The sequence below is a fragment of the Phoxinus phoxinus genome (genome assembly GCF_949152265.1).
Source record: "Phoxinus phoxinus genome assembly, contig: scaffold_50, whole genome shotgun sequence".
NCBI lineage: Eukaryota > Metazoa > Chordata > Actinopteri > Cypriniformes > Leuciscidae > Phoxinus > Phoxinus phoxinus.
Genome location: NW_027639366.1, coordinates 43,268 through 60,519, shown reverse-complemented (window position 1 = coordinate 60,519; position 17,252 = coordinate 43,268). Strand labels below are relative to the sequence as shown.

At 48.1% G+C, this 17,252-nt stretch overlaps 1 protein-coding gene across 1 annotated transcript; it reads right to left on the bottom strand.

Moving 5' to 3' along the window:
* Nucleotides 1-11,457: 11,457 nt before the first annotated feature.
* On the bottom strand, nt 11,458-13,496 carry LOC306994294 (uncharacterized protein; the record flags this gene model as incomplete). Its single annotated transcript, XM_079639907.1, has 4 exons — nt 12,983-13,496; nt 12,264-12,344; nt 12,063-12,161; nt 11,458-11,873 (listed from the first exon to the last, which is right to left on the bottom strand). The coding sequence occupies exons 1-4, from the start codon at nt 13,365-13,367 to the stop codon at nt 11,458-11,460; spliced, it is 981 nt and encodes a 326-aa protein (XP_079496033.1). The 5' UTR covers nt 13,368-13,496.
* Between the last annotated feature and the right edge of the window lie 3,756 nt (nt 13,497-17,252).

Here is a 17,252-nt window from a genome sequence, read left to right as displayed (position 1 = left end):
TGCAGGTCCTTCATCAGATCTGGAGTGTGTGTGTGTGTGTGCGCGCAGGCGCAGGTCCTTCATCAGATCTGGAGTGTGTGTGTGTGTGTGTGCAGGCGCAGGTCCTTCATCAGATCTGGAGTGTGTGTGTGTGTGTGCAGGCTCAGGTCCTTCATCAGATCTGGAGTGTGTGTGTGTGTGTGTCCAGGCGCAGGTCCTTCATCAGATCTGGAGTGTGTTTGTGTGTGTGTGTGCGCAGGCGCAGGTCCTTCATCAGATCTGGAGTGTGTGTGTGTGTGTGTGCAGGCGCAGGTCCTTTATCAGATCTGGAGTGTGTGTGTGTGTGTGTGCAGGCTCAGGTCCTTCATCAGATCTGGAGTGTGTGTGTGTGTGTGTCCAGGCGCAGGTCCTTCATCAGATCTGGAGTGTGTTTGTGTGTGTGTGTGCGCAGGCGCAGGTCCTTCATCAGATCTGGAGTGTGTGTGTGAGTGTGTGCAGGCGCAGGTCCTTCATCAGATCTGGAGTGTGTGTGTGAGTGTGTGCAGGGCAGGCGCAGGTCCTTCGTCAGATCATGAGTGTGTGTGTGTGTGTGCAGGCGCAGGTCCTTCATCAGATCTGGAGTGTGTGTGTGTGTGCAGGCGCAGGTCCTTCATCAGATCTGGAGTGTGTGTGTGAGTGTGTGCAGGCACAGGTCCTTCATCAGATCTGGAGTGTGTGTGTGTGTGTGTGTATGTGTGTGTGTGTGCAGGCGCAGGTCCTTCATCAGATCTGGAGTGTGTGTGTGTGTGTGTGTGTGTGTGTGTCCAGGCGCAGGTCCTTCATCAGATCTGGAGTGTGTGTGTGAGTGTGTGCAGGCGCAGGTCCTTCATCAGATCTGGAGTGTGTGTGTGTGTGTGTGTGTGTGTGTGTGCAGGCGCAGGTCCTTCATCAGATCTGGAGTGTGTGTGTGTGTGTGTGTGTGTGCAGGCGCAGGTCCTTCATCAGATCTGGTGTGTGTGTGTGTGTGCAGGCGCAGGTCCTTCATCAGATCTGGAGTGTGTGTGTGTGTGTGTGTCCAGGCGTAGGTCCTTCATCAGATCTGGAGTGTGTGTGTGTGTGCAGGCGCAGGTCCTTCATCAGATCTGGAGTGTGTGTGTGAGTGTGTGCAGGCGCAGGTCCTTCATCAGATCTGGAGTGTGTGTGTGTGTGCAGGCGCAGGTCCTTCATCAGATCTGGTGTGTGTGTGTGTGTGTTTCCAGGCGCAGGTCCTTCATCAGATCTGGAGTGTGTGTGTGAGTGTGTGCAGGCGCAGGTCCTTCATCAGATCTAGAGTGTGTGTGTGAGTGTGTGCAGGCGCAGGTCCTTCATCAGATCTGGAGTGTGTGTGTGCAGGCGCAGGTCCTTCATCAGATCTGGAGTGTGTGTGAGTGTGTGCAAGCGCAGGTCCTTCATCAGATCTGGAGTGTGTGTGTGAGTGTGTGCAGGCGCAGGTCCTTCATCAGATATGGAGTGTGTGTGTGAGTGTGTGCAGGCGCAGGTCCTTCATCAGATCTGGAGTGTGTGTGTGAGTGTGTGCAGGTGCAGGTCCTTCATCAGATCTGGAGTGTGTGTGTGTGAGTTTGTGCAGGCGCAGGTCCTTCATCAGATCTGGAGTGTGTGTGTGTGTGCAAGCGCAGGTCCTTCATCAGATCTGGAGTGTGTGTGTGTGAGTGTGTGCAGGCGCAGGTTAATCAGATCTGGAGTGTGTGTGTGAGTGTGTGCAAGCGCAGGTCCTTCATCAGATCTGGAGTGTGTGTGGGAGTGTGTGCAGGCGCAGGTTAATCAGATCTGGAGTGTGTGTGTGTGTGTTCAGGCGCAGGTCCTTCATCAGATCTGGAGTGTGTGTGTGTGTGTTCAGGCGCAGGTCCTTCATCAGATCTGGAGTGTGTGTGTGAGTGTGTGCAGGCGCAGGTCCTTCATCAGATCTGGAGTGTGTGTGTGAGTGTGTGCAGGCGCAGGTCCTTCATCAGATCTGGTGTGTGTGTGTGTGAGTGTGTGCAGGCGCAGGTCCTTCATCAGATCTGGAGTGTGTGTGTGTGAGTGTGTGCTGGCGCAGGTCCTTCATCAGATCTGGAGTGTGTGTGTGTGAGTGTGTGCAGGCGCAGGTCCTTCATCAGATCTGGAGTGTGTGTGTGAGTGTGTGCAGGCGCAGGTCCTTCATCAGATCTGGAGTGTGTTTGTGTGTGTGCGCAGGCGCAGGTCCTTCATCAGATCTGGAGTGTGTGTGTGAGTGTGTGCAGGCGCAGGTCCTTCATCAGATCTGGAGTGTGTGTGTGTGTGTGTCCAGGCGCAGGTCCTTCATCAGATCTGGAGTGTGTTTGTGTGTGTGCGCAGGCGCAGGTCCTTCATCAGATCTGGAGTGTGTGTGTGAGTGTGTGCAGGCGCAGGTCCTTCATCAGATCTGGAGTGTGTGTGTGAGTGTGTGCAGGCACAGGTCCTTTATCAGATCTGGAGTGTGTGTGTGTGTGTATGTGTGTGTGTGTGCAGGCGCAGGTCCTTCATCAGATCTGGAGTGTGTGTGTGTGTGTGCAGGCGCAGGTCCTTCATCAGATCTGGAGTGTGTGTGTGTGCGCAGGCGCAGGTCCTTCATCAGATCTGGAGTGTGTGTGTGTGTGTGCAGGCGCAGGTCCTTCATCAGATCTGGAGTGTGTGTGTGTGCGCAGGCGCAGGTCCTTCATCAGATCTGGAGTGTGTGTGTGAGTGTGTGCAGGCACAGGTCCTTCATCAGATCTGGAGTGTGTGTGTGTGTGTATGTGTGTGTGTGTGCAGGCGCAGGTCCTTCATCAGATCTGGAGTGTGTGTGTGTGTGTGTGTGTGTGTGTGTGTGTGTGTGTGTGTCCAGGCGCAGGTCCTTCATCAGATCTGGAGTGTGTGTGTGAGTGTGTGCAGGCGCAGGTCCTTCATCAGATCTGGAGTGTGTGTGTGTGTGTGTGTGTGTGTGTGTGTGTGTGTGTGCAGGCGCAGGTCCTTCATCAGATCTGGAGTGTGTGTGTGTGTGTGTGTGCAGGCGCAGGTCCTTCATCAGATCTGGAGTGTGTGTGTGTGTGTGTGTGTGTGCAGGCGCAGGTCCTTCATCAGATCTGGAGTGTGTGTGTGTGTGTGCAGGCGTAGGTCCTTCATCAGATCGGGTGTGTGTGTGTGTTTCCAGGTGCAGGTCCTTCATCAGATCTGGAGTGTGTGTGTGTGTTTCCAGGCGCAGGTCCTTCATCAGATCTGGTGTGTGTGTGTGTTTCCAGGCGCAGGTCCTTCATCAGATCTGGTGTGTGTGTGTGTGTGTGTGTTTCCAGGCGCAGGTCCTTCATCAGATCTGGAGTGTGTGTGTGTGCAGGCGCAGGTCCTTCATCAGATCTGGAGTGTGTGTGTGTGTGCAGGCGCAGGTCCTTCATCAGATCTGGAGTGTGTGTGTGTGTGCAGGCGCAGGTCCTTCATCAGATCTGGTGTGTGTGTGTGAGTGTGTCCAGGTGCAGGTCCTTCATCAGATCTGGTGTGTGTGTGTGTGTGTTTCCAGGTGCAGGTCCTTCATCAGATCTGGTGTGTGTGTGTGAGTGTGTCCAGGTGCAGGTCCTTCATCAGATCTGGTGTGTGTGTGTGTGTGTTTCCAGGTGCAGGTCCTTCATCAGATCTGGAGTGTGTGTGTGAGTGTGTGCAGGCGCAGGTCCTTCATCAGATCTGGAGTGTGTGTGTGAGTGTGTGCAGGGCAGGCGCAGGTCCTTCGTCAGATCATGAGTGTGTGTGTGTGTGTGCAGGCGCAGGTCCTTCATCAGATCTGGAGTGTGTGTGTGTGTGCAGGCGCAGGTCCTTCATCAGATCTGGAGTGTGTGTGTGAGTGTGTGCAGGCACAGGTCCTTCATCAGATCTGGAGTGTGTGTGTGTGTGTGTGTATGTGTGTGTGTGTGCAGGCGCAGGTCCTTCATCAGATCTGGAGTGTGTGTGTGTGTGTGTGTGTGTGTGTGTCCAGGCGCAGGTCCTTCATCAGATCTGGAGTGTGTGTGTGAGTGTGTGCAGGCGCAGGTCCTTCATCAGATCTGGAGTGTGTGTGTGTGTGTGTGTGTGTGTGTGTGTGTGTGTGTGTGTGTGCAGGCGCAGGTCCTTCATCAGATCTGGAGTGTGTGTGTGTGTGTGTGTGTGTGCAGGCGCAGGTCCTTCATCAGATCTGGTGTGTGTGTGTGTGTGCAGGCGCAGGTCCTTCATCAGATCTGGAGTGTGTGTGTGTGTGTGTGTCCAGGCGTAGGTCCTTCATCAGATCTGGAGTGTGTGTGTGTGTGTGCAGGCGCAGGTCCTTCATCAGATCTGGAGTGTGTGTGTGTGTGTGCAGGCGCAGGTCCTTCATCAGATCTGGAGTGTGTGTGTGAGTGTGTGCAGGCGCAGGTCCTTCATCAGATCTGGAGTGTGTGTGTGTGTGCAGGCGCAGGTCCTTCATCAGATCTAGAGTGTGTGTGTGCAGGCGCAGGTCCTTCATCAGATCTGGAGTGTGTGTGAGTGTGTGCAAGCGCAGGTCCTTCATCAGATCTGGAGTGTGTGTGTGAGTGTGTGCAGGCGCAGGTCCTTCATCAGATATGGAGTGTGTGTGTGAGTGTGTGCAGGCGCAGGTCCTTCATCAGATCTGGAGTGTGTGTGTGAGTGTGTGCAGGTGCAGGTCCTTCATCAGATCTGGAGTGTGTGTGTGTGAGTTTGTGCAGGCGCAGGTCCTTCATCAGATCTGGAGTGTGTGTGTGTGTGCAAGCGCAGGTCCTTCATCAGATCTGGAGTGTGTGTGTGTGAGTGTGTGCAGGCGCAGGTTAATCAGATCTGGAGTGTGTGTGTGAGTGTGTGCAAGCGCAGGTCCTTCATCAGATCTGGAGTGTGTGTGGGAGTGTGTGCAGGCGCAGGTTAATCAGATCTGGAGTGTGTGTGTGTGTGTGCAGGCGCAGGTCCTTCATCAGATCTGGAGTGTGTGTGTGTGAGTGTGTGCAGGCGCAGGTCCTTCATCAGATCTGGAGTGTGTGTGTGAGTGTGTGCAGGCGCAGGTCCTTCATCAGATCTGGAGTGTGTGTGTGAGTGTGTGCAGGCGCAGGTCCTTCATCAGATCTGGTGTGTGTGTGTGTGTGTCCAGGTGCAGGTCCTTCATCAGATCGTGAGTGTGTGCAGGCGCAGGTCCTTCATCAGATCTGGAGTGTGTGTGTGTGAGTGTGTGCAGGCGCAGGTCCTTCATCAGATCTGGAGTGTGTGTGTGTGAGTGTGTGCTGGCGCAGGTCCTTCATCAGATCTGGAGTGTGTGTGTGTGAGTGTGTGCAGGCGCAGGTCCTTCATCAGATCTGGAGTGTGTGTGTGAGTGTGTGCAGGCGCAGGTCCTTCATCAGATCTGGAGTGTGTGTGTGTGTGTGTGCAGGCGCAGGTCCTTCATCAGATCTGGAGTGTGTTTGTGTGTGTGCGCAGGCGCAGGTCCTTCATCAGATCTGGAGTGTGTGTGTGAGTGTGTGCAGGCGCAGGTCCTTCATCAGATCTGGAGTGTGTGTGTGTGTGTGTCCAGGCGCAGGTCCTTCATCAGATCTGGAGTGTGTTTGTGTGTGTGCGCAGGCGCAGGTCCTTCATCAGATCTGGAGTGTGTGTGTGAGTGTGTGCAGGCGCAGGTCCTTCATCAGATCTGGAGTGTGTGTGTGAGTGTGTGCAGGCACAGGTCCTTTATCAGATCTGGAGTGTGTGTGTGTGTGTATGTGTGTGTGTGTAGGCGCAGGTCCTTCATCAGATCTGGAGTGTGTGTGTGTGTGTGCAGGCGCAGGTCCTTCATCAGATCTGGAGTGTGTGTGTGTGCGCAGGCGCAGGTCCTTCATCAGATCTGGAGTGTGTGTGTGTGTGTGCAGGCGCAGGTCCTTCATCAGATCTGGAGTGTGTGTGTGTGCGCAGGCGCAGGTCCTTCATCAGATCTGGAGTGTGTGTGTGAGTGTGTGCAGGCACAGGTCCTTCATCAGATCTGGAGTGTGTGTGTGTGTGTATGTGTGTGTGTGTGCAGGCGCAGGTCCTTCATCAGATCTGGAGTGTGTGTGTGTGTGTGTGTGTGTGTGTGTGTGTGTGTCCAGGCGCAGGTCCTTCATCAGATCTGGAGTGTGTGTGTGAGTGTGTGCAGGCGCAGGTCCTTCATCAGATCTGGAGTGTGTGTGTGTGTGTGTGTGTGTGTGTGTGTGTGTGTGCAGGCGCAGGTCCTTCATCAGATCTGGAGTGTGTGTGTGTGTGTGTGCAGGCGCAGGTCCTTCATCAGATCTGGAGTGTGTGTGTGTGTGTGTGTGTGTGCAGGCGCAGGTCCTTCATCAGATCTGGAGTGTGTGTGTGTGTGTGCAGGCGTAGGTCCTTCATCAGATCGGGTGTGTGTGTGTGTTTCCAGGTGCAGGTCCTTCATCAGATCTGGAGTGTGTGTGTGTGTTTCCAGGCGCAGGTCCTTCATCAGATCTGGTGTGTGTGTGTGTTTCCAGGCGCAGGTCCTTCATCAGATCTGGTGTGTGTGTGTGTGTGTGTGTTTCCAGGCGCAGGTCCTTCATCAGATCTGGAGTGTGTGTGTGTGCAGGCGCAGGTCCTTCATCAGATCTGGAGTGTGTGTGTGTGTGCAGGCGCAGGTCCTTCATCAGATCTGGAGTGTGTGTGTGTGTGCAGGCGCAGGTCCTTCATCAGATCTGGTGTGTGTGTGTGAGTGTGTCCAGGTGCAGGTCCTTCATCAGATCTGGTGTGTGTGTGTGTGTGTTTCCAGGTGCAGGTCCTTCATCAGATCTGGTGTGTGTGTGTGAGTGTGTCCAGGTGCAGGTCCTTCATCAGATCTGGTGTGTGTGTGTGTGTGTGTGTTTCCAGGTGCAGGTCCTTCATCAGATCTGGTGTGTGTGTTTCCAGGCGCAGGTCCTTCATCAGATCTAGAGTGTGTGTGTGAGTGTGTGCAGGCGCAGGTCCTTCATCAGATCTGGAGTGTGTGTGTGCAGGCGCAGGTCCTTCATCAGATCTGGAGTGTGTGTGAGTGTGTGCAAGCGCAGGTCCTTCATCAGATCTGGAGTGTGTGTGTGTGTGTGTGTGCGCAGGCGCAGGTCCTTCATCAGATCTGGTGTGTGTGTGTGAGTGTGTCCAGGCGCAGGTCCTTCATCAGATCTGGAGTGTGTGTGTGAGTGTGTGCAGGCGCAGGTCCTTCATCAGATCTGGAGTGTGTGTGTGCAGGCGCAGTTCCTTCATCAGATCTGGTGTGTGTGTGTGAGTGTGTGCAGGCGCAGGTCCTTCATCAGATCTGGAGTGTGTGTGTGAGTGTGTGCAGGCGCAGGTCCTTCATCAGATCTGGAGTGTGTGTGTGAGTGTGTGTGTCCAGGCGCAGGTCCTTCATCAGATCTGGAGTGTGTGTGTGTGTGTCCAGGCGCAGGTCCTTCATCAGATCTGGAGTGTGTGTGTGAGTCTGTGCAGGCGCAGGTCCTTCGTCAGATCTGGAGTGTGTGTGTGTGTGTGTGTGTGTGTGTGTGTGTGTGTGTGTGTCCAGGCGCAGGTCCTTCATCAGATCTGGAGTGTGTGTGTGAGTGTGTGTGTCCAGGCGCAGGTCCTTCATCAGATCTGGAGTGTGTGTGTGTGTGTCCAGGCGCAGGTCCTTCATCAGATCTGGAGTGTGTGTGTGAGTGTGTACAGGCGCAGGTCCTTCATCAGATCTGGAGTGTGTGTGTGAGTGTGTGTGTGCAGGCGCAGGTCCTTTATCAGATCTGGAGTGTGTGTGTGAGTGTGTGCAGGCGCAGGTCCTTCATCAGATCTGGAGTGTGTGTGTGTGTGTGTGTGCGCAGGCGCAGGTCCTTCATCAGATCTGGTGTGTGTGTGTGAGTGTGTGCAGGCGCAGGTCCTTCATCAGATCTGGAGTGTGTGTGTGAGTGTGTCCAGGCGCAGGTCCTTCATCAGATCTGGAGTGTGTGTGTGTGCGCAGGCGCAGGTCCTTCATCAGATCTGGTGTGTGTGTGTGAGTGTGTGCAGGCGCAGGTCCTTCATCAGATCTGGAGTGTGTGTGTGTGTGCAGGCGCAGGTCCTTCATCAGATCTGGAGTGTGTGTGTGAGTGTGTCCAGGCGCAGGTCCTTCATCAGATCTGGAGTGTGTGTGTGAGTGTGTCCAGGCGCAGGTCCTTCATCAGATCTGGAGTGTGTGTGTGTGTGTTCAGGCGCAGGTCCTTCATCAGATCTGGAGTGTGTGTGAGTGTGTGCAGGCGCAGGTCCTTCATCAGATCTGGAGTGTGTGTGTGAGTGTGTGCAGGCGCAGGTCCTTCATCAGATCTGGAGTGTGTGTGTGAGTGTGTGCAGGCGCAGGTCCTTCATCAGATCTGGAGTGTGTGTGTGAGTGTGTCCAGGCGCAGGTCCTTCATCAGATCTGGAGTGTGTGTGTGTGTGTTCAGGCGCAGGTCCTTCATCAGATCTGGAGTGTGTGTGAGTGTGTGCAGGCGCAGGTCCTTCATCAGATCTGGAGTGTGTGTGTGAGTGTGTGCAGGCGCAGGTCCTTCATCAGATCTGGAGTGTGTGTGTGAGTGTGTGCAGGCGCAGGTCCTTCATCAGATCTGGAGTGTGTGTGTGAGTGTGTGCAGGCGCAGGTCCTTCATCAGATCTGGAGTGAGTGTGTGCAGGCGCAGGTCCTTCATCAGATCTGGAGTGTGTGTGTGAGTGTGTGCAGGCGCAGGTCCTTCATCAGATCTGGAGTGTGTGTGTGAGTGTGTGCAGGCGCAGGTCCTTCATCAGATCTGGAGTGTGTGTGTGAGTGTGTGCAGGCGCAGGTCCTTCATCAGATCTGGAGTGTGTGTGTGAGTGTGTGCAGGCGCAGGTCCTTCATCAGATCTGGAGTGAGTGTGTGCAGGCGCAGGTCCTTCATCAGATCTGGAGTGTGTGTGTGAGTGTGTGCAGGCGCAGGTCCCGCATGTAAAACATTTTATTAATTAAACTGCTGGTTTAACTATTATGTATGCCAAGCTTTAAGATTGCCTCTACCTTTGCAAATGACTGCTGTTGAGTGACTTAATGACTACGTTTACAAGCTGTTAAAATTCGGGTTATGGTCGGGTTAAGGTCACTATTCGGGTTTCTGAAACATTCGGGATAACCCGTTTACATGCGTGAGCAGAGAGAGTTACTCCTGTATACATGGAATGTGTAATCAGTCGCCAATATCCTGATGTAAACGGCGACGCACGGTTAGCGTCTGTACGTACGGACAACATTAAGACGCAATATGCGTCATTTCCGATTCTTCTTCCTGTATCCAAAGACAACAACAGCAGCAGCAGCAGGCGGATAATGAACAGTTTGGGGCAGATAGCGATAGTCTTTGTTTGCGCTTTGGCGCTGGTACTGATCCACCAGCAGCACTGACACTACTGTGCCTCATGGTCTTTATTAATAGAAGGAGAGAAATTGAGCAAGAGATGGGAAATGTAGCTGGAGCTGTGCCACACATATCCACGATACCCGTTACCACCAGAGCCCCCGGACACTCTGGGTGAAGGTGCGCAGTCAGGACTGGTGGGAACGGGTTGTAATGGAGTTCACCGACACGGACTGGCGTGAGAATTTTCGTATGTCACGCCAATCTTTTGTTAAACGTGAAGTAACCATTCGCACACCAGGGCCTACAGGGATGCGTGTTGCCATGGTGTTATACAAACTAGCAAGCTGCGCAGAGTATCGTGTGATCGCAAACCAATTCGGAGTGCACAAGAGCACCGTGAAGAAGATGGTGTATTTATTTTGCCACGGAATGGTCGACTCTGTCATCAAAACACTTATTAGAGTCCCCACTTTGGAGGAGGCATGTGCCATCGCAGAAAGATTTGAACGGACCCACTCCATTCCTCAAATCATAGGTAATTCAATTCAGTGCAGTTTTCTAAACGCCCTCCTATATCCTCCAGGGAGTCTGTGATGACAAATACTGGTAAGTGTTTTGCCATTCCCAGCTTTTATATTTAAGTTTATGATGATAATAGTTTGTATAATGTTGACAGACATACTCCACTAAGCTATAATAGAACCACTCCTTAGCATCTATTGAATGTTTTACAAAGTTTTTGAAATTAGAGGTCAAGGAGGTCCACTGTTAAAAAGAAAAATAGAAGTTTTAAAAAAATATCACATGCTTCATGTTCAAATAATTATGATCTCATTATGGACCTGAAAGAATTGGGATTATCATTTTTGCCATAATCAAGCAGCCCCAATTACACTTATTCACTGTGATCATTTTTCCATAGCTTCTGGAGTGTGAGCTGCAAAATGCCTGGTTCTGCGCATGACGCCAATGCACTCGGGCAGTCCCCTCTGTTCCAGAACGCCCACTCCTTCCCAAAGGTAGGTAATGCAGGAAAACAGCATTTGAAATCTTGTTTGGTTGTTAAATGTAAGAGGTATGTTATTCATTTTATATAAATGTTATTAAACCAGAGTTTTAGATTTTATACTTGCGACAAAATAAAAATGTGTGATGACATAATTTCGGACACTAATATTTATATCTCAATGTCCCATGTAGAGAGCAGTGCAGATGGAGGGGCAGGATGTGGATTTCTTCGTGCTGGGAGATCCTGCTTACCGGCAGATGCCCTGGCTAATGAAGGGCTATCTGCAGTCTCCAAGACTGACACCACAGGAGGAATCCTTCAATGTGTATTTGAGTTCTGCTAGAACAAGTATTGAGAGCATTTGGTCGACTGAAATCTCGTTTTCGTGTTCTGTTGGAGCGCAGGGATTTCCATTACACATTTACGCCATACATGGTAGCAACATGTTGTGCTCTGCACAAATTTTGTGAGATGGAGAAGGAGCGTGTGAATCCCAGATGGGCAGAGGAGGCAACATCTGCAGGAAGGCAGTTTCCACAGCCTGTGTCACAGGACAATAGGGCCAATAACAGTGCAGCCACAGCCATGAGACGGGCACTAGCCGATTACCTTGCTGCACATGTCCCACTCCGTAGGCACTTATAGGAGGAGAACGCGAGAGAGTAAGATGAATGGGGGGTGATGGGAAAGAAGCGGATCTAAGCTAATGATTTGTTACTTGCATCGCATTGTTTTTTTTCTGAGGTCTTTAAATGTTTATCTGCTCTCTGGAGTGTGAAACCAGCTCGAGTTTGTTGCTCCCTACTTATGAAAGACAGAGAAGAGGTATCTAAAAGTTGTTTACAATTTCTAATAGAAGTTCAGCACATGCAAGTTTAAGTAACTTTAATATAACATTTGTTATTCAAAATAAATCATATTACATAAAGTAACAGCTTTGTTTGTTTTGTTTTTACAATGAGGCAAAACTGAGGTTCAAATAAGGGTCAACTTGTAGTAGCTTTAAACATATGGAGCAAGTGTGTTACAAAGTGCCTCTGAAAATATTTTGTAATAAATAAAAATTGTAAAGGTGTAAACCTTTTACAAAAATACTTTCAAGAACATACTTCGTAATAAAAGAACAAAACTGACACAATGGTCTCAATTTTTAATTTGTCTTCTACAGTTGGAAGAATCTTGTAAGACCTTGGTCCCCATCGTTGTGGTCAGCACGTTCAGGCTGAGGTGTTTGTGAGTAGGGGACACGATGTGGAGGAGCAGGGGGTTGCCCGTAATTGTCAAAATGGTTGTTGTATGGATGATACATTGGCTGGGGCTGAGAATTAGTAAAGACAGGTTGAGGAGTTGGCCGCTGGAATAAGGCACCTAACCCTGTGAGGAGTTGGGTTATTAAGACACTCGTTGAACGGGTTGATTCTGCGATCAGTTGAGACATGAGTGCTTCATCCCTGGCATGGCTCAACTGCCTTTGCTGCTCACTCCATTGGTTCTGTGCGTGCTGCATTCTCTCCATGAACTGTTGTTGTTGAGTAAGTGAAGCAGTTCCACGGGGCCTGGACCTGCGACTTGACCCACCTAAAGCAGACAAGACAGCCCTTAGCTTGCACCATCAGCTATACTACATAATGTCTCTTCTTAATCACTATAATCAAAGTGACCATTAAAGATACTGATTATTTTCAGACATTACACAAGGAAGAGGATTGATTGTTATAATACTGCTCTAACCAGTTATGCCTTAGTAATACTATTTAGAAATCCTACCAGGAGTAGCTGCAGTGGGATTTGATGGCTGTGTAGACTGAGAAGGCGCAGTGGCATCCGATGGTTGTGTAGGAGGTCCACATGCTCCATTCTCTGCATCTGGCCAAAAAAGACACCAAAAACAAGCAAAACGTTAAAGCTTGATGTTAGAAAAGTAGGGAAGGCAATTGTTTGGTGACTTCTATTAAGCTAACCGCTTACCTGTGTTATCATCCACACCATCATCATCCTCTCCTTCAAGATCTAGTGAGCCACTTCCACTTGTTACGTTGCTTGCTGCGTCTGTCCGGCCAAACGTTGCATCAGTCAAAATAGCATAAATACTATGTGTATAAAATTAACAAAAAACAAGAGATGTCTTTTTACCCATCATCATTAGGAGACCGCAAAATAGCAATAGACACTGCCTTACACTGACGTAACTTTACATTAATTTGACGTTTATTTTACTTATTTATCAGGGACAGTGCATGTTACCCATACACAAAAGAAATATATTTGAAATATATTTTCAGTATATATTTTGGAATATATGCAAATATTTGAAATTGGCCCAATAATTATATATTTCACACTTAACATCATATATTTTTGTTATATTTCAGAATATATTTCAATGTATTTGGAATATATGCCACATATATTTTGACACTTTTGGGGACCCATACAGAAAAAAATACATTGAAATATATTCTGAAATATAACAAAAATATATGATGTTAAGTGTGAAAAATATTTATTGGGCCAATGTCAAATATTTGCATATATTCCAAAATATATACTGACAATATATTTCAAATATATTTCTTTTGTGTATGGGTGGGCAGCAGTTGTGGAACTAATGAGTAGCATTACTATTTATTATAACAATTGACCTTAGTTACGTAGCTATTTTGCTCAGATAAGGCGAGCTAACCTACCTTGGTCGTCAGGTAACTGTTCCTGTTCGTCCTCAAAGCCGACATCTACCCCGCTGTTTTCGGCAGAAGTGATGGGCCTATTCCCCAAAATCTCATCCATTATGTCGAACTGGGGGAAAGAAGACGGGTCGGACCCGCTTGTACCGTTCTGTTTCTTCGCCTTGAAGTATGCCTTTTTCAGCGTCTTCCAGCGGTACTTGATTTGGTCTGGCGTCCGTACAAACCCTGCTTCGCGTAACTTTTCGGTCACCTTCTTATAAATCTCACTATCTCTGTACTTTCTGCCGTCAATAAAAGACATTATATTATTGGTTTTCACCACACTAAGAAAGAAATTGGTCTCCTCCTCGCTCCAAAAGTGTGGTACTGTGCTGCGTCCCGCCATGTTAACTTGTTTACTTCCGCTATACTGCACGCAGGGTTTTTTTATGCGCCGTCTCTACTCAAAAGACCAAGATTCCTTGCGAATAGAACATGCGCAGAACACACATTTTGATGCGGATATGCCGAAACGCGTTTACAAGACCAAATGAAAAGGGGTACCCCAGGTATAATATCCGTTTTTACAAACCGGGTTATGAGCATATCCGGGTTTTTGCCGGTGTTTACATGGCCGTGCGCGACCGGGTTATTGCTAATATTCCGGTTTTGAACGGGTTATTGGCTGCATGTAAACGTAGTCAATGATGTGGGAACTGGTGAGTTGTCACTGTTTGTTATACGGTGCTAAAAGTGTGTTGTATGTGTATATGGTTCAGTTAGCCGGCGCTGGCTGTACTTTAATCATACGGAGTGTGACTATATACATTTTGTGTTTATTTAAATGAGCAAAACATTAATAATTAATCTTAATATTGTTGAATTATGAAGTTATCAACTACTCTTAGATTCTGAAATGTATTTTGAAGCTATTTATCGATATTGTCTATTTATAAGAGTATTCTTGCTGATTGTTAAGTTATTTATATTGCTATATGCAAGTATTTATATTGAATCATGTACATGAGGAAACAAATGAACTGAGATTATGATTATGATAATGTGATGACTTTATTATATTATGATTATGGTGATTATAGTTGTGATGCTTGGAACGATGTATTAATTGGTCCTGTTTTGTACAGGCCAGGTTCTGTGCATTGATGGCGAGCCACTAGGCCCAAACCTGATGCTTTGGAGTGCATGCATCTACCGGTGTGGTAGGAGGCGCTGCAGCTGCTAACTTTGCTACACCTGCGCACACACCCTCAGAGACATGTTCACACACCTTTGACACTTTATACATCTACATATTGGTACTGATCTTATGAACTGTTCCATCGTGGACTCTGTCTGTCTCGAGGCTGTGTGTTGGGAACCACGGCGGCTTCAAGCAGCTTTTTAGGATTGAGAGAATTCTGAGATTGTTGTATGCTCATTAATAACTTTGGACTGAATACTTCCTATGTGCACGTGTAAATATTGTAAATACTTGTTGTCCTATATGTAATACAATTCACAATTGCACTTAGAGTGGCCACCTGTCCCGCTTTACGTTGTACTGTACAGCAATTTTACCCTTTTGCCTCACGCAAATTGAGCATCTGTCCCGCTTTTTCATTCGACCCTGCCTAATAAATACACGGATACGTCCATAGGCGTACGGTTAACTTATGTCCAATAGTTCAGCGGAGAGCAATACAAGCGGTAGTCGATAGGCTCGTACGATAGAGTCGTACGTCAATCAAACAGTTGACTGGTGCACGGCACGCCTCCTCAACGTTGTCAACAATCTCAAATTGGAGAGCGCGCTGTTCAGTCAGGTTAAGCAGCCATGGCCAGTGTGGCCACGAAAAAGAGAAGATGCACTTTTAATAGCGAATGGACCGCAACATACTCATGGTTAAGACGTGTAAATGGCGAAGCAGAGAGCTTTTTGCATTTTATGCCAAAGCAGTTTTTCTGTGGGACATGGTGGAGAATGCGACGTGAAGCGACACGGTGCGTGTGAGTACCACAGTAAAAAAGCACATCATCAGGAAACATGCAAATCAGTGCAATCGTTTTTCAATAAACCAAATGACCTGCAGGCTGACAAAGTTTCGGCAGCAGAAGTGACGAGCATTTATCATGCCGTACAGCACACACATTCATATCGCTCTACCGACTGCAGTAACAAGTTAGCCCCAGTAGTTTTTCCAGATTCTGAAATAGCTAAGAAAATGTCGTGTGGCCGCACCAAAGCAACAGCTATTGTAACAGATGTCCTTGCTCCGGTCTCAGTGGAAAAATGTATTCAAGAACTGACATTGCGGGTGGAACACACACACCGTTTTTTTCAGTGGCGTCAGATGCTTCTAACCACGGCAGCACCAAGCTTTTCCCCCTGGCAGTGAGATACTGGACCCCAGAGCTTGGGTTAAAGAATAGAGTTGTTGATTTTTACGAGGATAGCGCGGAGACGTCAGAATCAATCCACCGCCAGATTACTAACAAACTGAAAGAGAATGGCCTCAGACTGGAGATAATCTCCACTTACACAGCTGATAACGCTAGTGTGAATTATAGAAAGTTCAAATCTGTTTATCAGAAGCTGAAGGCAGATAATGCTGGCATTATCAAGGCTAATTGTATGGCTCATGTTGTGCATAATTGTGCGAAATATGCTGGAGACAAACTAGACATAGACATCGAATGTACAACTAACAAGATTTACTGTCACTTCTCATCATCTGCAAAGCGCACTGAAGAACTGAAATCATTGTTTGAATTTGTGGATCAAGACTATCATGCTGTACTGAGGCATGTACCTACAAGATGGCTAAGTATATGGCCTGCTGTCTCAAGGCTTCATGTCAGCTGGCCTGCAGTGAAGGCCTACTTTCTGTCATTAGGAGAGGAACACTGTCCAAAGGTGCTATGGAAGCTTTTTAAAAAGGATCAACACGGTGATGGGCTCCCTCTTCAGTTACAGGTCTATCTTTCCTTCCTCCATAATGCACTGAAGACATTCCATGATGTTATACTGCTGTTGAGGGAGACAGTATAACTGTCTGTGAGTTATGTGGCATTCTCTCCACTCTTCAGAGAAAGCTCCAGCAGCGGCAGGCAGACTCCTTTTTTGGAGTTGAAACCAGTGCACTTCTCCAAAAGTTTCCAGACTGTGAAGCAACAGCAATCAAGCAGGACTTCTCTCATTTCTACAGCAGTTCACTCCGCTACCTTGAGTAATGGTATGATTTCTCAGACAGCAACTTTCACAAGCATGTGGCATTGTTAGGACTTAAGAGTGAATTCACATTCTCTCATCTCTGTGATGTGGTGGAGATCCTCCAGATGAGAGATAAACTAAACATGGATGAGGTCTATGAAGAATACTGTGTGATTTTGCCACGCCAGCAGGAGGTTGTAAAGAGAACAGTTCCTGTTGTGGAGAAATGGTCAACTTTTCTCCAAGGCACAAACACACCAAATTTGACTGTACTTGGATCCTTTCTCTTTAGCATCCCTGTGACAAATGCACATGTGGAAAGAGTGTTTTCACTGATGACTGCAGCATGGACTGACCAACGTAACCGGTGCTCGTGGATCTTATCAAGAGTGAGATTCAAGTCAAGAGCAACTTTGGATATAGCTGCACAGAGTTCTACAGCTATGCATTGAAAGAGAAAACTCTCCTGGATGCAGTACGGACAGACAAAAAGTATAAATTCAAGAAGAACAACAATTAAGGTAAAATGAACATTCGTTGTATAACATTTATATTTGTGGTCCTCTTGCTACACCTATGTTGGTTTTTATTTGGTTGGTTTGCTGCAACCTATGTGTTTCAGAAAAGTGCTATCCATGGTGCTGGGGAATGCTGTTGGCCTGCTACCGTCTGGATTGTGTTGACACACAGGCAAAATATGTGTCTGCTTGATGGGAGAATTTTTTACTTTTTTTTTTTATCCCATATAGCCATTCTTATCAAAAAAGATTTTGGTTTACCTTATTTGCACTGAAAAAGTTAAACTTTCTATAGGCAAGCCCTAAATATTTTGCACTGTATAGGCTAGGCCTTATATTTTGTTGAACTTAAATAGGCTAGGCCTAATGTTTTATTTTGTGTCTTGTATTTTAAGGTGAATTTGATTCACTCAGAGCATTTTTTTTTTAGTTTCGTAATGTCTGTCCTTTGGACAGTTGACTAATTTGATAGTCCCAATAAAGACGAGATGTTGCAAAATTAGTGTTTTGTCTTTTATAGGGCTAGGCCTATGCCTTAAGCTGTAGAAACTTTGGGTGATAT